The 22,545-nt window shown below is 39.8% G+C and overlaps 1 protein-coding gene across 5 annotated transcripts in view; it reads left to right on the top strand.

The window, feature by feature from the left end:
• The window catches only part of LOC106742572 (formin-binding protein 1-like), a 32,461-nt gene that overhangs the window by 4,798 nt on the left and 5,118 nt on the right, over positions 1-22,545 (top strand). For 2 of the 5 annotated variants that reach the window (XM_014615669.1, XM_014615671.1), the window contains exons 2-9: positions 12,701-12,816; positions 15,318-15,368; positions 16,931-17,237; positions 17,407-17,553; positions 17,830-18,186; positions 19,947-19,976; positions 20,856-21,163; positions 22,151-22,342. In XM_014615669.1, coding sequence (XP_014471155.1) covers positions 12,701-12,816; positions 15,318-15,368; positions 16,931-17,237; positions 17,407-17,553; positions 17,830-18,186; positions 19,947-19,976; positions 20,856-21,163; positions 22,151-22,342 — 1,508 coding nt within the window. The remainder of the gene's footprint in view (positions 1-12,700; positions 12,817-15,317; positions 15,369-16,930; positions 17,238-17,406; positions 17,554-17,829; positions 18,187-19,946; positions 19,977-20,855; positions 21,164-22,150; positions 22,343-22,545) is intronic. The other 3 variants (XM_014615670.1, XM_014615672.1, XM_014615673.1) reach the window with 3 other exon arrangements.

The raw sequence follows: 22,545 nt of genomic DNA, 5'->3' as shown, positions 1-22,545 counted from the left end.
GGAGGAAGACCGCCCTATTGTGGGCTCTATTGAAACCTAATCTCTCCGTCGCTTATTTTCTACCATCGCTGTTATCGCATTTGTACGCAGAGTGGATCTTTGTTATAGCCACACCCTGTGTATTATTATCACTGTCATCCCATCTGCGATACGACGACGTGAAACATATACAGATATCACGTGTTTGTGATTTAATGTTACATCCATAATTATGCTGTTTTATCTGCAGGGAGAAAGATCGGTTTTCACTTCTGACATTTATCACACAAACCGGCACTTTCTCCAAAAGTTCCAGTACTCTATTAAAGTATCGCCGGGTGCAAGTGCACTTTTAGCTGAAGATCCGCGTCGCTCGTCGTTAGCAGACTTCATCGGTCGTTCTCCAACGCAGTGTTAACAATCGCCGACTAATTGTACGACTTTTCCGACGATTTCCCGTCCATTTGCCGAGGAAAACCGGAAGACATCCGGAAGTGAGACATCTGAGGCACGTCTCGGGAATGTCAAGTCGTGAAATCACCGTGGCGGTCACACAAAGAGACCGAGACGAGCCTTTTATGAGCTAAAGGTTATTCATCATTCTTCGCTGAAACGCATAATCGACTAACGGAAACACGCTCCGCGAAATTTCCTAATAGAGATTAGGGGAATAAGCATCCCGTGCCGCTATAGTCCTACGTCGGACTTGAATAGTCGCTACTACTACAAAAGGCAATTTGCTCGCGGAAAGAAGAAAAATTTCATCTTATCGCGAAACTTTAGCAACTCGATTCTCTGACGTGACCTTTGAGAAGGGACGATTTTCTCGCGAGATTTTATCAGACGGTGAGATTTTGCTTATTGAGTTTGCAGTCTCGCGCACGCAAAACGCGAAATTCCGATCACGAAGTTTCCGTCGCGTGATTGTCCAAGTGCGAAAATTTCTCGATATCGTCGTAGAATCGTCTTAGAAGATATTTCGACACTTTTATCTCCTCTTTACTTACGTCAATCGTAAAGTAAAACTTCATCCGATCGGTTCTAACTGTATCGCTATAAATTACTTTTAATGATAAAGTGCACCGAGTGGAAACTCTTATCGAAGCGCGTGGCGTGATTTAAATTTACCGTAAAGAAAAGGTACGAGGAAGTGGCGAACAGTAACGACTTATTTATGGTGTAATTATGATCCTGCAGCAAGAACTTTTTCTCCGGTTAAGATTTAACCGTCTATCGACCGGATATTGCCTTTATCGCTCTTATCGGCTCTTATCGTTCAATTACACGTATCTTTTTCGTCTATTTTGAATGATATTCCCCGTAAATACGCAGAAAAACATCAAAGAAATTAAATTAAAAAATTAAAAAAAATAATTTTACTAGAAACCAAATTATTTTATTCTTTACATATTTTACTTACTTACTTTACTATTATTATATAAAATCATTCCACTAGTTGAAACCGTGCGAAATTATCGAATACATTTTGTCAATTAATTTTCCAAATAATTACTCGTTATTTTAATAATTAATTATGAAAATCAGTCAACAATCAAGCGCGAAATCATGGATATAAAAGCGATGAGCATTTTCACGCGCGTCTAATTAGCAAAAATCGTCTTCTATGCACTTTTACGGTGGTCGATTGTTCGAAAATTCGCCAACGAAAATGGTGAGTGCATTTTTCGATCGAATTGCGTCGCGCGGCGAAAGGGTTAACCAGGGTGATTGGGCTCTAGCGTGACACCACCGCCTAAACGGGTTTGTCCGGTTTGGCAGATTCCAGTCAACACCGTTATTATTCGCTTTTCCCAGCTTTGTGTTACTTTCGCTCGAAATCCGATGAAATCATCCGGTCTTTCCGATAATTCGTTTCCCAATAATATTTCACTCTTTATGTGTATTTGCGTGATATACTCTTTTTATATGTGTGTGCGTGATTTATATTAATACTCTACCTACCATTAAGAGAATTCCAGCTTACAAATAATTATTACTCTCTTTTACAGGAGATATCATGATCCTTCGAGAGGTCTTAAAAGATTGTAATTAATTTCTTCTAATATTTTATATTTTATATAAATTAAAACGTCGCGAGAGAGAAAGAAAGAAAGAGAGAAAGAGAGAGAAATCAACTTTTATAGAACTTCTCTCTTACGCAATATCTGTTTTTCTCTGTACGATGCTATAATTACGAAATTATCTAAAATATATATTATAGTATCAACTGCGTATCAAATGTGTATATTCTACTTGGCGATCTTTATCGGACGAAGACATCCTGTTAACGTTATTATCGCAATTTTAACGAAAATATTAGTTTTACTTCTGCATCTCTTAATTTTGTTTCATATCACAGGAATAAATGTCAAGAAATTGAATAACTGAAAATAAAATATTTAAAATAAAAAACAAATAACTTTTTTTACATCAAATAATTTAGTTCAACTTCAGTTAAAATATAACGCAAAATGAATACCATTTTTCCGTAAACAAAAACGTATACAATAAAGGCAAAAGTTGTGATTGCTTTGACAATGTTAGTGAACTGAAAATTGTAAAAGCGGAAAAATGATATTTTCCACCTTTTACATACGCGGGGTATTCAGGTCCGAAATTTCAAACGTCTCACAATTCCCACGTTCTACGGTCATTACCTTGCCCGGTTGACCGAAGATGTTTGCATGATTACACGCTTCGTATCTCGGCTGTTTATGGAATTCTATGAAATGCAAAAAATATGAAAATAAGATCTGCGATTGTTTAAACAATATTACAGAAGAAAGAAAGAGATTGATTTGAACTGGTGAAATTTCGAAAATCATTTGGCGATGTTATTTTAATGTTATTTGGTATCAAAAATGTTTTAATTCGGAGAATTTCGTTATGGAAAAACATTTCATACGTGAATTTGTTATATACGAAAACGTGAGTATTTTGTTCATACAGGGGCCACATTTCTTCCTTTACATACGTCCGCTATTTTGCATTTATGAGAAAATACATTAAATCCGAGTACGAACATTCAGAAATTTGGATTCTCCGATCTCTCTCTTAGAGAACTTATTAATAATGTATATTCATATTATAGTATGCACCACGTATACGACGCTCTGCATAATTTGTCTTTACGAATAATAATTACTGTGTCAACTTGTCAGCAAGGAGTGTATTAAATTTGATGAAACTGTTAATCGAATTTCAGCAAAACATCACGCGGTTTTTAATGAAAATTATTCTATATTTTGTATTATCGTAGAGTTTATCTCTAAAATGCTGCTCTTCGAGGGGGCATCGCAGACTTATTGTGCGTGCGGTTCTTCGCTGGTCGTTTATCTCGCGAAGATGAGTATTTTTGCACGACTATAGAGTATCTGGCGTAACGAAACACATGTTGACCATTTATCCTCGCACTATTAATCTTAATCTTCTAATATATTTGACCTTGTATGTATCTTCTGAAATGGTTATGTTTCTCAATATGAAATCATATTCTTCGAAAAAAATACATAAATTACCTATAATATCCATATGTTATACACACATTGTACACTTAACCGCGACATCATGCAACGATTCCTCGAATTTGAACACTCGCTGAAAGAGAAAAACGGCATTTCGTTGTTACGAGTAGTACTACGTGCGGGAAATCTACGCGTGCTATGATATGAACAAATCCCATGTTCGCGCGCGACACCCTGTAGATGCCTGTCTTGCCTTCCTCGGGCACGCAGCGTGCGTGGCCGCGTGGCCGCGAACCACAGAGGAAAGAAACCTGCCCCACCCACGCATCGCCGCCGAATCTCTATAAATACCGAACTCTCGAGAGCGCACTTACTCGCGTTTACACGCGCGAGAGTGAAACGAGCGCGTGCGAGAGCGAGAACGAGCGAGGGACTGTCTGCGCTGATTAAGGCCGCGCGTATACCTCGTCGACTATGCAGATTAAACCGAGACTTCTGCGCGTATGCATACGCGGACGCACGGACCCCACCCCGCGTTGACGTGCGTATATATACGCCAGCGAAGTAATAAAAAAAATATAACGTCGATATGAAAAATTTTCAATATGTTTATAGCTCGCGGGAATGAATCATTCGGGAGACTCTCGGAGCCATACGAGAACGCGTGAGTAAAACGCGATACGAGGGTACAAGTGAGTTCGCGCGCATTACAGTTACGAGATAGATTGTGTCGGAATGAATAAATGAATAATAAACGAAAGTCGTAAAAATACGCGAGTAAAATTCATATGAAAATATAACAAATGGATCGCGACTACCAGCTGTCCAGAGAGAGGTGACTCGAGAGACCTCGATGCCTTTCTCGGTGACCGCTCAGCTTCTGTACTTTTTGTACCTCGTATAAACGCACATATTCTTACGTAAGGAGCAAAGTATGCTTAGGTGTCTTTCCTCATTGCGGCACGATCTATCCAATGATAACGTGCATAATGTGTCGCTGCTCCACGCGAACCGTTTATGTACCGTTAAACCTTTTGACCCCCGGTATACTACACTATATGGTAATTGCAAGATAGAATTAGCTGCATTCTTTTAAAAATGGATAAATAAATTTTCATTTTTTAGAGAGAATCTCTAAGAAAAAATAAAAATCGTTAAATATCGATTTTTATAGACAGTTAGAACTGTTCGAAAAAATAAACTCTAAAATTAAATTTATACCGAGGGTTAAAAGAAATTGTTTTTTCGTTAAATGAAAAATATTTTTCCATATATTTTACGTTTTATCGTGTATCGTGTATCACTTGTAAAAGTCAAATTTTATGTATGAACAATAGCGAATGTTCTTACGAAAGGAATGACCATTATACCGAAAGGAACAAAGCGCTGCCCGCGAGTGTGAGAAGCCCACGCGCGGTTCTTATCGTCACTGCATCCTCCGCTCTGATATCGAGGCCTAGATTACTCCTCAACATTCGCGTCTCCATCTTCAGAAGTCCTCTTCATTCACTTCATTCCCGTCATTTTCACTCCGTGCCGAATCACGCGAGACAACTCACCGTGATTCAGCCTGTTGTCGATTAGAAAAAGCGCTGGAAAAGGGGGGATGACTCATACGGGCGATCAAATTGACCTCCGATAAGCTGAAAATGATATCGTCCGGCGAACATTCGCGACGGCGATTCTGTCAAGGACCGATTAAGAGTCCGAGAGCCACTTATTGTTCGTTATTTACCATGAGGTCTAATTGGATTTGGAATAACGAAACCGATAGCATTTGTTTAAAACCTCAAAAAATAGCTGTCTTGTTTGTCATTAAAACGTTGGCTCGAGAACGACCGATAAACTTGTTAAAACATAGTAGACGTGGAAGTATCTTCGAATGAAGAATTAAAAATTCTGGCATGCGATTCTACAACGATAATGAAGCCACCGGCGCGTACAACACAACACGCACATAGAGAGCGAGACGCACGCACCTCATACGCATATGAAAAACCATGCGGTGCGAATTAATTAATTAAACAGAATCGGCGAGACACTCGTCATTAGACATTCGTCACTCTGACGTGACATGGTCAATGACTTCACGAAGCACCGTTTCGTGTGCCTTGTTCCGTATCGTTTTTATTTTTCGCAACGAGATAGCGGTTGATTGTCGCTCACGCTCGTAGCTTGGTTATCGAACGAGAACGACTGTATCTTGTGACGCATCGCAAATAATTAAAATGACGTTTTAACGTACAATGTCGTGACATGTCTTTCGTTTCCCAGGAGATCGTGACGCTACGTATTCTTTGTTTTTCATCCAGTAATAAACTGTTCGTTCGGCAAAATGTAGCCAGTAGTCGTGCTCTCCTGTTCCGCGAAACATTACGGCGAATAGAGAAAAATAAGAATCCAGAATGAGATTGGTAGATAAATCGTAGATTGGATATATAACGCGATTGGCGAGTCACGGATGACGTTATAACTTGTCACAATCATTTACGTCGTTATTGTTACTTGCGGCGTGCACAATGCCTATAAATAACGACACGCTTTGTGTGTACGCTTTGTGTACGCCGCTTATTATGCGCGCAGCAGATATTACGCCTTGCGTGTACAAATACACGCGATTGCGTCGATGGTTCGCACCGGGATTCGTTCTTCGAGGTGTGTGAATGGAATCCAATTTCGAAATCGTTTCGAATCCAAGGTCCTCAGACTATCCCAGGCAATACTCAGAAACGTGAGAGAAACTGAAAGTGTGCACACGGATAATCGACGACCGTCGCAAACTGATGATGAGCAAACTCGAATCTCGCGATCGATCGTAATAGCCATGGCGATCTTATGGCGAATTAATTAATGTCGAGAGCGCGATTCGTCTTCGATCAGGTCTGCACTTGCGCACGGAGATGTTGCAGGATTTACTGCGTCTATTAAAAGCTCAAGAGCAAGGATCTGTTCGTGCAAATAGCCTGGCGCATGCCGGCTGCCTCTTCGACCTTTGAATATTTTCCAGATAAGCGGCGTCTCAAGAACGTAGTCTGGCGTCGCGCAATTATGCGTAGTATCGCGAAAAGTGGCAACATTATTGTGGAAAATTTAACAAGCCGGTTGAGTAGAAAGCGTGTAACTACAAGTGACCGCGGCAATTTTCTGGTATTGTAAGATATCCGGTGAAAAACTCGCGACACAACGTAATAGGAGTTATCGGCCTCTATTAACCTCGATAAATATCGCCAAGCTTTAATTGCATTTAAATGACGACTTTAATTTTCAAGATATTTGTATTATTCTCACACAATAAAAAAGATCGAGGAAATATTTAAGGTAGTTAGGTAAATTCTTAGAATACTGAACATTCAGTGGCGATATTAAGGGATCCTATATAACTTTATTATTTACTGAAAAAAAGCTTTCCTATAACTTTATTTAAATGCTAAGTAATAAATGTTAATCTTGAATGAAATATTAAGATAAATATATTAAAATATTATTACAAATACGGATATATTATTTGTTTTTTATTTTTCTTATTAATGCTTTATTTATACGTCAACTGAACTAATAGAAATGCACACAAATATGTCTCTCTCTCTCTCTCTCTCTCTCTCTCTCTCTCTCTCTCTCTCTTTCTTTTTCTTTCGGACGTTATCATAAATTGTAAATTTTCTCTAACTATATCTTCAAAACAGGAAAGTCAAAAATTCTGAAATTTCTATATATATTAGTCCTTAATATCACAGTAGTTTTTCATTGAAATTATAGATATAATTTGGAAGAAATTAAAAATAGAAGTTAAAAATAAGATATTAACCTTAAGAAACATGTATGAAAAGATAGTGTCATCTTTAATTTTGGATATCTCAGCTTCCGAATAGCTAGTCGTTCTCTAACTTTGCAGACATGTAAATAGTATTTCAATATGTAGCTAAATTTTAAAAAGATTTCTAAGAAATTGGGGGGAGGTGACGGACCACCTTAATGATACGGTACAGTCAACAGTCATTCTCTTATTCAGCGACCAAATCAGTGGTCATTGTTCGCGGAAATACTGTTTTACCGAAAGAAACAAAAGTGCCACCGTGGCGAGCCATGAAGAATACCCACAAATTCTCAGGAATGTTATCGTAGGTCAGGACGGACTATCGTATTGCTGTGGCTCGTATGCTAACGGAGTAATGGGTAAACTTGTCTCCTCCGGTGAGAGGCGAGACACCGCAGGGCCGGCATCGTGGATTGAAGGGCCCTCACTAGGACTGGAGATCCTTGGACTCTCTAAGAGATCTGTGCCCTTGGAGATTCCTCCTATATATATATAAGAGAAGGATCGGAGAAACTGCATTCAAACTTCGCAGCCAATACACGTTACAGCGCTATTTTACGTCGCGAGTTACTCGCATCGACATATCCTCATTAGTCCAGAAAAAAACATAGAATTCTAAAAGATATTAGTTTCATTTACGCTCGATGCTGTTCGAGTCTTTGTTTCCGACCGCATGACGGAATTCCGATTACCTACTTCAGTCTCCACGTGTTCCCAATAGCGACTCTTGTCACGTGCCGACCATCGTGAAGACTCGGAACGCATAATCTACGATTATACGTATTCTATCGCGAACACCGAACGCATTGTGCTGTTTGCCGAGGTGAAGCCCGTAAATGCATTCTGTGCGATTCCGAACGCACAGCGAAGCGCGATAATGGCGATCGACGTCGATGTGACCTTTCTGTATTTTTCCCCTCCGTTCTTCCAACGTTTTTCTCTTCGGGCAAATATAAAAATTCTTGCGCGTGCGCGCATGGAGCTCTTCTCATCCGAGATTTTTTCTCCACTTTCGCATTCGCCGTTATTTCACCGTTATTCGTAATTTATGACACGACCTGGTCTCTTTTGTACATCGTAAAATCGCGCAAAATTAGGTCACAATATTCGTTAAATTTTTCAGCAGTTTGTCGAATGTTTAGCAGGGCTCTTTATCGGAAAAAAACGAGGACCTTCGTTTCGTGTAAGTATTGAGTTTTTTTATAAGGCTTCCGAAAAAGCAAATTGTCCTCTGTTTCGAAATATTATAATAAACGTAAAAGTGAAACGGGATATAAACAGAAGAGGACGATTAAATATAGATGTTTGAAAAATGTATAATTTAAGAAACCGAGAAAGTTGCAACAGATGATTCTCTTATAATAGACGGTTCTAATAGTTTTAGACAAGCATTCTCCCCAGATCTTCCTTCCGCGATATTCCCTTTTTTCACCCTCCTTTGTCCCCTTTTTTCACCTCTCTCTCTCTCTCTTTCTCTCTCTAACTTTCATCGAAACTATTCCGTTCGCCCTTTATTTTCTCGTCCGTCCCACTCGAGTTGCATGAGTATACAGAAATGTGGGATCAATAGGGTGGAGAGGGTGGAAGCCACCCCCGACGCTATTCCGTGACTCATAATACACACTTGTTCGAACCCATAGTAGGCTCTATTCGTGACTCTTAGGTTCAAAACCATTTTTACAATGTACCTTTTTTAGCCACTTTTGCTCCAGAGCACGCTGTTCTTATCGATCGTCTCCATAAACCTGCTCCTTCCTCCCCCGTGTCTGCTCTTTCTTTTTCTCCCTTTCTATACCCCGTTACTACTGCAGACGTGAGCCGTGCCAGAATCCCGGAAAAGTGAACGAAAAGTAAAAGAAGGCATTTCCTCAAGAGGGTGATCTTCTCGAAGTGCACTTTAGAATTATTAAGCTCACATTCTCGAGTTTCTTATATAGAATTTTCGAAAAATACTTTCTTTTCTAATCAATTGTGTACCGTACGAATCCGAGAGAAAAGGATGCATAAGCGAAGGCAGTATTTCCCGAAGAAGGTGAAATTTTTACGATATCGGGAGTGCTACGATGTCGTATTGGAATTTTTACGATCTCAGAATTTTACCCCCAGATTATTGGTTTCTTGAATTTCAGGATACTCTGATTGTTACGCACTTGCATTTTACGATATCTATATCCGAACGAGACAAGATACAAGTGAATAAAGGACGCGTCGGAGAATCTGGTATCTCTCGGATATTATGTTGGACGGATTTTATTTGTTGGACGAATTGTCCGCTCGAGTATGGCCGTCCTTCTGCGAGAATACCTTTTTGGATAAAGTCGCACCGAGAGTGGTGAGTCATACTCGCCGGTGCGTTTTCCATGTATCGACCTGCGGCGGCAGGGAAACGCAGGATTGGTCGGCGGAAGCTCGCTAGCCTCGGATTCACGTTGTCACCCCGACAGTTATCGATTCGTCATAATAGGGTATAATTTAATTCGTTTCTATCGAATTACCCGGTAATCAAATCAGCATGAAAACGACGGTGGAAATTAGATACGTTGTCATTACTTCGATGTTATGGAGGCATCAATACTCTTACCCTACTGGGGTGAAGACTTGACATAAATCTCGCGTGATGGGCTCGATGTGTCTCAATTTATTAAAAATAATTCAAACACTTTTGATGGATTTTTTGTCGGAAATGTAATTTCGGTGGATTTTTCGGGCATACATTTCTGTATTATTAACACGCATAACCGATTTCTATCCGTGCGAATGAATATTTGGATGATGTTCAGATTATTTTAGATAATTATCGGAGTTTCCTACGAGAATACACAGGAATTCGCTGAACAGTTCGTTATTATCAGCATTTCCCATTCTACGATATGAGAATAACCGTATCGCGGTTCGCGGCGTTATCAGCATTTCGCGATATCCAGCATGAAGGAAAAATCGAGTTTAATAATCCGCGCCGAGATACCGAGCGACTTGCGGAGAGAAAAGAACCGATCGCCTATTGCCCGTCACCGTTCCACGTCGCGTGTGCACGAAAGCTGCGGTTCGACTATCACCTGCGCTACCAGTTCTCCGTTATTTTATTGCAAATTGCTCAAGCCACATTTCGAGTTATACAGTGATCACAATGAGAAAGTTGTTCCGATCCGACGTAAAGAGACGCACGAGTGATTTCGTCGTGATCGCGACCTAAGTGCGACTCGAATTCGCCGCGTAAAGCTATAAACCTGAACGGGCGAAATAAAATCATTACGTAGATCACGAAGAGCAAATTTACGACTTAACCCATGACCCGCCGCGACGGCCCATGGAAAATCATACTTTATATTTTTTTTCTTCTCGTTTCTATCTCTTACTTTCTCAATGCTACTCATAACAAAAACGATAAATAATATTACGAATATCGTCGTTCTCTTGCGTAATAAATCTAAAAGGATGGCAATAGATCGACGAAGAGAGACGGTATCGACGTTACGAGCTGAGAATTCAGAGTTCACTAATTGGAGAACCTGTAGATTCTACGAATCTGAGAATTTGTAAAGCTAATGCTGCATATATTTCAATGAGTCTTTATTGATTCAAGGACTACGAAGATTACGAATTTGTAGGTTTATTAGTATATTTATTAATAGATTTATTATTAGATTTATTAGTAGATTTCGTAGACTACGAAATCCATGGTATTCATGACTTGAATGAAAAAATAACGAGTACTCCTACTTAAGATCTCTGGATTTAAAAAAGAAAATGCAGTAGCAATGCTCAGGAATTATTAATTTAATCGATCATGTCGATCGAAGCTTTAACTAGGCGAAACCGCGATAGATACGAAAGATTAGTAGGTATCTCACAGACTTACAGGGAGGGAGAGAGACATCAATTTTTTGTCGCACTTATTTATTAAAATTCATCCACGGCTGAGTGGAGGAAAATCTTGCGCGACTTCCTCCTTCCGTTCTGCGCCGTTCGGCTGGCCGAGCCGCAAATCGCGCACACGTGACTCAGGGGTCCCGGTCGAGATCTCGTAACTTTTTTGCTCCATAAGATGGCAAGGTGAGACATCGCGAAAGGAGACGAAGAAGGACGCACTCGCGACGCACGCACATAGGCTGTAAAAAGACGCGCCTGGCCCTTGAATGGCCGCTCGTTGGAAATGAAAGTAACGCGTTTCGAATGCCAGCCATACGTACGGGCCGATCTTTCGTCTCTTTCTGCCATGACCTGCAACGCGGCCCGATTTATCCTTAAGCAAGCGCCATGGCGTAAATGTTGAAAGATACGTTCGTCCTTGAACGATAAAACTCGTATTCCGTCTTGAGTAGAGAGAGACTCGATCGCTGGGTTCGAAGATGTCGCTTGCGATATGTTCCTACGATTTTCCAATTTTCCAGTAGCCGAGAACTACAAAATTCGCATTTTTTATGACGAAGAGAGGAGTAATGACCATTGTTATATTATATTATCGAAGTATAATACATGTATGATCTTCGTCCTGAAAAATTAACGCAACATTAAGATAAATGGACAATAAGTGCAATTTTATCACTTTGAAGAATTATTTTTTTTTTATATATTATTTTTGCAATTGTTACTCATATAATTTTTCGCGATTTTTTCTTTCTCTTTCATAGTCGAATCGTCAAGAAAAATACATAAATATGAACAATTAACGATGAGGAAACTATGTTGCGAATTTACATGACTAAATGTGAGAAATTGCTGTCCCTGCGAAGGGATTTGACTCGTTTATTTTCCGGATGATAATATATCACCGCAGTTATAAATTACGAGTCGCTAATGTGTATATTAACGTTGTTCACGTTCTCTCCTGCTCGGGGTAACTAAACGATAGTGTGTCCAGTTTCACTTTTCGTGCCGAGCCGCTAAACGGTGTTCGGAAATCTTTCCGCGCGCGTCGCTTGCGAAATTCCTCATTGTCCTGTGGTGGTGATGGAGGTGTAGGAAGGGGAAGTGGAGGAGGAGGAGGAGGAAACGAGGGGCGTATGTGTGCCAAGAGGTTTTTCTCAGTCGTCGACCGCGATAGATACGGTCGGATTGTTCGTTCGACGGAGAAAAATCTTCACTCTCTTGACGGGACGAAATCTGCAATTCAGGGAGCGCGTGCAGCTTAAAAATAATATCCTGAGACATAAAAATGTCGTCCTTAGAAACAAGTCTCCTTACGATCTCTTTTCACTTGACTCTACGTTTGAACTAAATTTCTCTTTCGCTCTTCTTCAACCATCCTGAACAAGAATGTAACGCGAAATGATTTGTTGCTGACCGGCGTTATCTTGCGTTACGTTCTGATTCATTCTCGACTGTTCTGAGATTCTGAGATCTCTGATATTTTATAAGTAATGAAGATACATGAAGATACATACTTTTATAAGTAAGAAAATCAAACATAAGGCTCTATGATTTCTTTTGCCTGTGCTTCCAGGACCAGTTTGAAAATCTGTCCCTGCACACGCAGAAAGGGATAGAGTTCCTCGAGAGATATGGCCACTTCGTACGCGACCGCTGCGCTATCGAGGTGGAATATGCGGCGAAACTCAGGTGAGAAATGCATGCTCATAAAAACAAAGATTGGAGAATATAAAAGGGAGGAAAGGATTTCGAGACGCAACCGACACCTCGATATTTTCACAGTCCATCATCAGTAGAATTTATTGCTCTTATTCTATTTTTAATTTATGATTTTTTCCTTTTCTTTAAAAATAAATGTTTCGCAACAATTGTAAACATGAAATCTCCCTGAAATGTGCCTCTCTGTTTGCTATTTAGAGAAAATGATATAAAGCGACGAAACTTGCCGGCATAAGCAGGTGCTGCAGGGTCCGTCAATGCTCTCGTGCACCTTACACCTTGCACCCTGTCGTGCGGGTCTCGTGCTCGTACTGCTTCTTTTTGCCGAGGTGCCCGGACAAAGGGTGAGGCATCCGAGGCGAACGATTTCAATGGGACATCCTGTATAACGAGCGTGTCTCACGCACCCCGTGAGTTCAGGGACGCTGGATATGTAGCTAGTAATATTGTGTTAAAGGGGTCCCTTGTCTGCTCCGTGAATGCCGTCCACTGTGGCGCACTTTTGTTCTATCGGGTGTCTCGAAATCCATCCACTCCCGCGCTTAATTACTACGTTTTGCATTACGCTTAATTACTTCGTCGCGCACTTCGATGTGTTGTGCGCCGTACGTCGCGCGAAAACGACGCCGGCACCTGCACGCGATATCAGTCATAATTAACGCGCCGCTTGTTTTGGCCTACGGCTCGGCGAAAAATTTGCGAAGGTGCACACAGAAAAAAATTAATCTTAAATCAAGAATAGATATTCTCGTGTATAAACAAAAATATTATAATCTTCTTAGTAGATCTTCAGTCTTGATTTGATTAAATTTGTATCGATGCAAATATTACTTGCACTCGATACAAAACTAAAAATATTTTTGCTCATACATAATGTTTTTGCTTACATATAAAAATATCTATCGTTGATTTAAAATTATTTCTTTTCTATACAACTAATTCAAAATCATGCGAATTCGTCCCGATGAAAATAAAGTCTCAGAGAAATAAATTTGCGGAGGAACGACGGTTAATGAGAGATACAACGCTGCTAATTATCAATTACTGCGACTGTACTATTCGCAGAAATATTGAAATTACGATTATTGAAACTATTACAACACAATTATTGAGTATTGACGAGTTATGCAAATCTCAGGTCTCGAGCAAGGTGCGCGCATCGTTAAAGCGGCACGCGCGATGGGAGAGAGCACGCGGGGCACCGGTGAATTTCGAACCCTCGGAGAGTGCACGAAGGGGGTTAATCGAAGCGACCCTGCCGGGATTTCGCGCGTTTCGTCGCGCACGTTCGCCTCGCAGTTACATACGCGCGCAAATTGCCATAAGCGCATGTTCCTCGCATCTTAATACCGCAATCTTCGTCGACCACGGAGGACTCACTTTCAGGCAAAGTCGCGCGATCAGCATTCCTAGGATACTCTCTTTCTAGGGCACACCGCTGGAAAATTTATCCGCGACTCCATATAATACCCGACAAATTACCCGGCTACCAACTAACCGGAAAATTACCCGTGAGCACGTAACATCCGGAATACATAGAGCGCGCGGCGTCGGTAAAGTGTCCGGAAGAAAATCGCGTCCGTACTTGGGTAATATCTAGAAATTTCACAGGGGCGGAGGAAAGGGGGGTTACCCAGCGGCTGATCCTCGGGAGATTAACTGGATAATCGAGTAACGTCCGGGGTACCGCGAGTCAACTCCGCAGAATCTCGGCTACACAGTCAGTCGTCCAGATAATAGCGCTCTCTCGTAGCGTGATACATTCGCGTGTTGTCCGGGGGCAGGCTTCCGAAGTTACACGGTTTCGCCTTGTAAGTGATCTTGCACAAGGCGATTTTTACCGTCGCTCGCTCGCTCGCGCTTTGTTCCGTTCCCTTTTTCTCATCTGCCTGCGCGATTTTTCCGCGGGATCCTCTCCTCGCGCTGCTCCACGTCGTATCAAGGGCAGAGCACGTCAGATGCCGCGCGATAGCGTATTTATAGTCCGCTGGCGCACTGTAAAAATGAAAACGGCACGCCCAGATCCGCGTTTAATCCCACGCCGAACCGAAAATAATCCCGCGCTCCCTCACTCTCTTTCTTCCCCGTCGCGAAGATCTGATAGTCGCTTCGATTATCGCGGCCGCGCGAGTTCGTGATTTAACTTTCCGCGATGCGCCATCCCTTCGTGATGCAAAATCATACGTATGAATTCGCACGCGCGCCCGCGAGAACGGTCGTAAGAGGAACCGATCGCCGTTTCGGTGAGAGAAACAAAAAATCCACGAAAAGCAGCAGCAATAACAAAGCACGTCGGCGACGGTGGTGGTATAAAAATCACTTCCTGCCGATTCACACATATTTCCGGGTTATCTAATACTTCTGTTCGTACTAATTGCATAAACTCTGCCGGCGATAAGCCACGGTGTCATTTCACCTCCGTGAGAACGACACGCGTGCACCAGTAATCTCCTTTCCTTTCTTTGTTGCAGACGTCTCGTCAAGAGCTATCAACCGAAGAAGAAGGAAGAGGAGGATTATCAGTAAGTATAAAGCTACGTTCTCTCTCTCTCTCTCTCTCTCTCTTTCTCTTTCTCCCTCTCTTTCTCTATCCCCTCGTTTCTCTCTATCGAATTACCGACGATCGTAGATAAGTTCGTTGAGTGAGCATATATGTACAAAACATGAAAGAGTACAAACATGTATTTAAATCGCCCGCAGCTGAGATAAATTACACCACTGGGTGATCGAGAGAAATAGATACTGCACCTCGACGAATAAAAAGGCAATATCCTTTTCTACAATAATTGACGCTCGCGAGATTAAAGCGATGTAAGCAGGTGTTCATTTATTTTTTACCTCATAAACACAGTAAAATATTCTTTCTATTTTGCCTATAATTTTGAAGACTCGGAAAACCGGTTTCTTCCAGTTTTTTCGCGGATTTTTTCGGTCCATGATCCCTAGGAAAGAAAAATACGTTCGGAAAAATCTGTGTTCGGTTAAAACCTGTTTACATTTACATTTACTTTTTTCGTGAAGAAGATAAGAAACCGAAAATATCTGCGGAAAATTGAAAAAACAATTTTTTTTCCGAGTCTTCAAAACTATAACTTTACCCGAATCGAAATTTTGACCCTACATTAAGTCTGCTTGGTTCTACATTAAGTCTTCAAGTGGAGAAAACGGGAATAATTTCCCATTTGTAGTATCAGAAGAGCGCTTAATAATGCTCCTTTGATGCTACAAACAGAATTCAGACCTTCCGGGAGGAAATTTAAATTCTACATTAAATCTTTAAATAGAGAAAACGGAAATAACTTTCCCATTTGTAGCATCAAAGGAACGCAATAAATTTTTGAAAACTTGATGTCGGACTAGATAGATTTAATGTAGAACTAAAATTTCGACCGGATACTGTATACGAAAAATATTACGAAGAAATTTCCTAAAATACAATAAAATTCCCTCTTCTATAAACTACCGATTTTACGTCGAGTCTCGCGCGAAACGTAACAATTGTAATTGCATCCTGACTGAAAAAAGACGAGCTTTATCACGACGAGAAGCTCATGGTCGTCGCGCAAAATTCGCTTATTCATCGACCGAAAACGGACGCGCGTCGCAGACCCTGATAGAAAACAGAAGCGGCCCATTTATCTTATTGCGTGGGTGAGATACTTTATAAGTTCAATAACTTTGCAAGAAACCCTCGCACTCTTGACCCAATCTCCGTCGTGCGTCACACTAATTTGTGTAGGCCGAGATTTCGGCTTCTCGTGTTCCGCGAAATTGACTCGCGTGGACGCTATTTGCTTATTCTGCGCAACCAAGCTCTAATTTTATTTTTTCCACGCACGACGATTATATTAAGCCATGAAGAAGAGTCTATTATATCCAGTAAACACCAACTATCAGTAACGCAACATCAATGTTATAATTTGCCACTCAACAAACTGTTACATAACATACGCGTTATATTGCATTCACATTGTTGAGTGGAAAATTGTAACGCTGATATTATGTTATTGTTAGTTGGTGTTTACTGAGATATTAAATCAGCCAATGTTATCTAGCTGATACTAATGCAACTTGTGATTGCCAGATATAGTCCTTGTCGGGCGTTCAAACTGGAGCTGAACGAAGTAAACGATCAGGCCGGCCAAAGAGAGGTGATCGCGGAAAATCTTCAGGCTAACGTCTTGCGGGAGTTGAACATCCTGGTGAAGGATTTCAAGGAGGATCGTAAGAAGCACTTGCAGGAAGGCGCACGACTGATGGCCACTTTAGCCGGTCAAATCGGCAACCTGGAGCGCGCCAGGAAGGCTTACGAGAAAGCCTTCCGCGAGGCGGAACGCGCTGTCGAGAACTATCAACGAGCAGACGCGGATCTTAATCTCTCGAGGGCAGAGGTACATAAATTTTAAATAAATTTCTCTCTTTTTATAATCAACATACTTTCTGGAAAAAAATCTCTTACCTTCAAATATATTATTTCACGGTTTTAGAATGTTTTAAATAAAAATTTTTTACTAGAAATGTTGAATTAAAGGATAATCGATTGCTTTGCATGACACGCAGGTCGAGAAACAGAGAATGAATATGACCCTAAAGACCCAGCAGAGCGAGGAAGCTAAAACGGAATACGCTAATCAGCTGCAGAAAACGAATGACATGCAGACGTTGCATTACCACACAGCGATGCCGGAAGTGTTCCAGCATCTTCAGGTACCGTTTTGTCATAACTGAGTATATATTTTGTCATAACTGAACGTTTTATATTTAGTCATATATATTGGTGATATTTCGCGACGATATTAAAGGATATCTTTACAGTCGGCGTGCACGGAATGTTAAAAAATATTTATCATCATCTAAAAGGTCGGAAAGTTCAATAGACATTATAAAGATGTTACCCCTTTAGATTTGAATTTGTTCGATCTTAGGTTATAATTCCGCATGTTCTTTTATTACATACCACTATATATAACGTTTGTGCTGTAGGAACTGGACGAAAAGAGGATAAAGAACATGCGAAATTACATGATGAAGTCGGTGGAGATCGAGCGAGCAGTGGCGCCGATAATTGCTCAGTGTCTTGACGGCATCGAAAAGGCAGCGAACGAAATTAACGAGAAAGAGGACACGATGCTGGTGATCGAGCGCTACAAGAGCGGTTTTCAGCCGCCTGGCGACTTCCCCTTCGAAGATCTATCAGTCGCCAAAAACTACGACAGCAACAGCCAACTGGCGCAGCCGGTCATGCAGCCGATTCACAATCACCTCACAGTCAAAGGAACCGTCTCCGGCGGCAAGATCAAGAAGAGGGTAGGCCTCTTCGGAATCTTCAGCAGCAATAAGGTAGATATTCCTCCATAGTTCCTTTGGAAGATCATCATGAAAATCTTTCCATGGTAATGAGTGCGATATTCTCAATCGATAGGGTGTTCTGAAAGGTGACATCATATCACAATGAATTGTAACTTCTTTAAAATTATGTGTAATATAATGAAAAACATAATGAGTGATATGAGAATTAAATGTTTTAAATTCTTCGATTGTTACGTTCCAAGAATTTTTATCTCAGTTTCTAAAGTGGAACAATATCTTTTCGAACACTCTATACATATTAATTCTTGCGGAGTCATGAAGACTAGCGGTTTGATCCCATCAAATTATCATCACGATCTTTTGGCAACGATTGTATGCTCAGTAAACTTTCTAATTTCTTTCTGAAGAAATGTGCAACCTCAGAACTTACCCGACTCTGTACAAGGATTAACGCAATTTACTTATCGCTTTTACGAGTTTCGTAAGAAGGAACGGATAAACGGAATATTGAAAAATATTACAGCATGCACGAAAATCCTTTGAAAACCGCCGTATTATTTTATTATTTTCATTTATTATTTATATATATATATATATATTTATATATACTTGCATCTTATTCGCCGACAGGCCTGCGACCTACTGTGCACACAGATTTCTATTGCGCATGTATATTATAGTAGATTTCGCATTCTTTCGAGCGGCTACAATAATATTATTTATGAGCGACTTTTTAGTTTGCGCACTGTTATTTATTATTATTTGGATTGCGATTTTTACGCATCCTTAATTATTACTCGAAGCGATTTTTGTACTTGTACACCTTTTGAGAGCGCTTTACGATACCGTAGAACTTTATTCGTCGAAAGCTTTGACGAAGCTTTGGCAAAGTAATTTGAGAATATAAATTTTTATAACTGTAGCATATAAAAATAAAAAGATGCTTGGTATACTCCTTTTTTTTTATAATCTCATCAGAAATCGACGAATCGAGCTCGTCCGTATCTCTCTATATTTTAATACGTTTCTCAACTGTAATTTGCAATCTCTCTTTGTTCGATTTCTCATAACGAAAAGCGTAACTTATTTTTCTTCTGTACTTTCTATTAATTTGGTGGATGGTTCAATCTGCCTCTGGCGTTCTTGTTTCCAATCATCACGGGCTATGAATTGGGATATTATCATATTTAGTAAGTACTCTGTAGATTCGCTTATCCGCTCGCAGTTATAGCAGTTGTATATAATACTGACAACTTTTCTGCCTCTTAAAGAGAAATTATCTGTGATATTAAAACCTCTTGTCTTAGAAGAGCGTGAACTCAGCGATTATGCATTATACATTCTGATCGGTATAAGACTAATTTTCTCGCAAAGTGCTAGGTGATTTTCATAATCGCTACGAAATGTAATTCCCTTAAAATTATATCACTACTTCAATTGAATTCGATCCAGAGTTTAATGTAAACGTGATTTATAGTAGAGTTTCAAAAATCCATGAACCTAAAATGTAAGATTTATGAAACCATAGAATAATCCGTAAAGCTCGAATTAATTTTAACTTGTTTTATTTTCTACAAAATTATACTAAATGTTTAAAAAAATATATATATACTAAATATATCACACTTCTTATATTGCATGATATAAATATAAAATATCTTGACATACTGCTTGAAATTAATATTTCCAAAGTCATAATTTCTGAGTTCTCGCTCACGCTACTGCTAAAAGTCCGTCCTGTTCATTCGCTGAATGATACGCTTTTGGGATTTGTTTCATGCGAACAACAGAAGTTGATCGAGGTGTGCATAGCTTTAAAGGTCTGTCCTTCTCTATACAATCGCCGTCACTTTCCGATTAATCCTTTTGGTGCGCTGAACCCTTACAAGTGCTCGACTTGCTTGTCTTCTTTATTCTTTATGAGATAGTAAATAGGTGAGACAGAGAGAAAAAGAGACAATCGTTTGCTTGAAACGGAATCGGCAAGCAGCAATTCAATTATTCCGTAGAAAATTAAATTGAACGAACCCATGAAAATCCGCGAAAACTACAATCTATAAAATCCGCACTTAACGAAGTCAATTGGTTTATCCAAGTTCATGAATTTATTGGAACCACGATGTTAAAGAAATAAGAATTTCATCGCGTATTTAACACCTACAGATTTTGCAGCACCAAGAGGGTTGGACGCCATCGCCATTTCTGAAATCATTCCGTTATTTTTATTTTTCATTATTTTATTGCAGAGGATACATTTTATTCATTATTGCTTAAAACAAGGAACAGTACTAGATATCAAATTTGTTTATTAATATCAATGCGCTAGCTTTCATTAGTAACTTTCTGAAATCTGTAACGAGAGTCCTCTAACAAAATGTGTTTCCGAGTTTTCTCATCATCTTTCCTTCTATTATTTTCTTGAGACCCAGATCACAAGTACGGAACTTCCAGTTGAAAATAAGCAGATTGTTACCAAGGTGGGATTTGGAATCGCAATCTGCTGATATCTGGGTACACCGTGATTCTGTTAATTGGTTACAAAAATCAAAGTTAAAATATCATTGTATTGAATTTCGAATTAGTGTCGACGATCATATTATTTCGACGATAACATGCCGTGAGAGGTTTCTTGGGTCTCAAGGAATTCTGTGTGATTAAAACATCGTTGTAGAAATGAAACTCATTGTAACAAATTCCAGAATAACGTGCCTGGTTATGGCGACGGCGCTAAGGAGGACTGCAGCGATCTGCCACCAAATCAGCGGAAAAAGAGACTGCAGCAGAGACTGGACGAGATCCAAGCGAAGATCCAACAGGAGACCGCGGCGAGAGACGGTCTGATGAAAATGAAGGGCGTGTACGAGCAGAATCCCGCCCTCGGAGACCCGATGAGCATAGAGGGACAGTTAAACCAGTCCAGCAATAAGCTGGACAAACTCAGAGCCGAATTGGCAAAGTTTCAAGGCTACCTCGAGGAAGCAATGCGTGCTGACGTTAGTTTGTCTAGGTAAGGTTTGGCATTGTTGGACAGACCGCTGAAAATCTGCGTCGTTATCCACCGCTCATACAAATAGCTGCTCTACTAAGTGAGAGGAGATTGTGATGCAACTGGGGAAGTAAAATGTCTAAGAGCTCAGACATAATGAAAAAGAAAGAAAATAAAGAATTAAATATGGGGAATTAGGAAAAGGGAATTAAATTTCGATATAAAGGCAACTATGCTTTAATTTACAATAAAGGAATAAGGAATTAGGATTAGGAATGTTGTTAAAATTATATTATTTATTACTTGTATGCTTATAGTGTTTAGAAATTGACTGATAGTTATACTTCAAAATGTCTAAGGATTATCAGTATATAAATAGGGGAAAATCAGTTCTATTCAGTCAATCAATAAAACATTTAATTCAATAATTATCAAAACAAATAATAAAAATGATATAAAGATATCAATGACATAAAAAAAATTGTAAGGTTTTATTTTTATTTTATTTTTTTCGCTGAAGGTGGCTTGAGATAGGACGAGACCGAAACATTCTATATTTAACTATTGTATAGTAAATAATAATTCTGAACTTATATATATATATATATATACTATACTTTCGCTCTTACATACGGCATTTGTGATTCTTATTTGCCTGTTTTATTTATCTTTTTTTAATAATAAAGGTGTTAATAATGACAGTAGAGATTTATTAAAAAATAGTAAAAATGGTTATCTCGTTTTAAAACGGTTTTATATATGTATCTTACTCTCTATTTCTTTTATTGTGTTTTAAGCTATAGCTTATTTTAAATATCTTATTCCTTATTCCTTATATTAAATTCCTTGCTCTTTATTCCTTTCATTATATCTGAGCCCTAACGCCAACTTTTAGACGTTAGATTATTTAAGAATTGATATTTGCACAGAGTAACGCGCGCATTTTTACGACTTTTCTCCGATAAACCTCGAATTTTATAAGTTTCCCTAACTTTGTTATGCTTTTAGCCCAAGTCAAGCACCGCGAAAACCCACTAGTAATGGCTCAGCAACGAGACCGTTAAGTTCACGAAGGTCGAGTCATTCGGGCGGTGAAGAGAGCCTCTCGAGGTCCGCCTCGGACTCAAGCGTCAGTAACGCGAACGCGAACCAGCCCGTTCACAAGAAAAGCGCACCGGGCACACCACAGCCGACACATGGGTAAGTCGCCTTGGTAATACACGGTGGAGTGTGACACTACACTATTTTCATACACGCAAGTCTGCAAACTTCACGAATCTCTCGATTTACAAATCGATTCCGTCATCATTATTCGCGTCGAGCGCAGTTGAAATTTCTTCATTCTTTCGTCCTTGTTATTACTCTGCTCTAGTATTATATCATAAATTCTGCGTTTTAACTCC

Source organism: Dinoponera quadriceps, unplaced genomic scaffold, assembly GCF_001313825.1.
Source record: "Dinoponera quadriceps isolate SergipeBrazil2010 unplaced genomic scaffold, ASM131382v1 scaffold113, whole genome shotgun sequence".
NCBI classification, from domain to species: Eukaryota; Metazoa; Arthropoda; class Insecta; order Hymenoptera; family Formicidae; genus Dinoponera; species Dinoponera quadriceps.
This window is presented reverse-complemented; position numbering and strand designations above follow the sequence as displayed.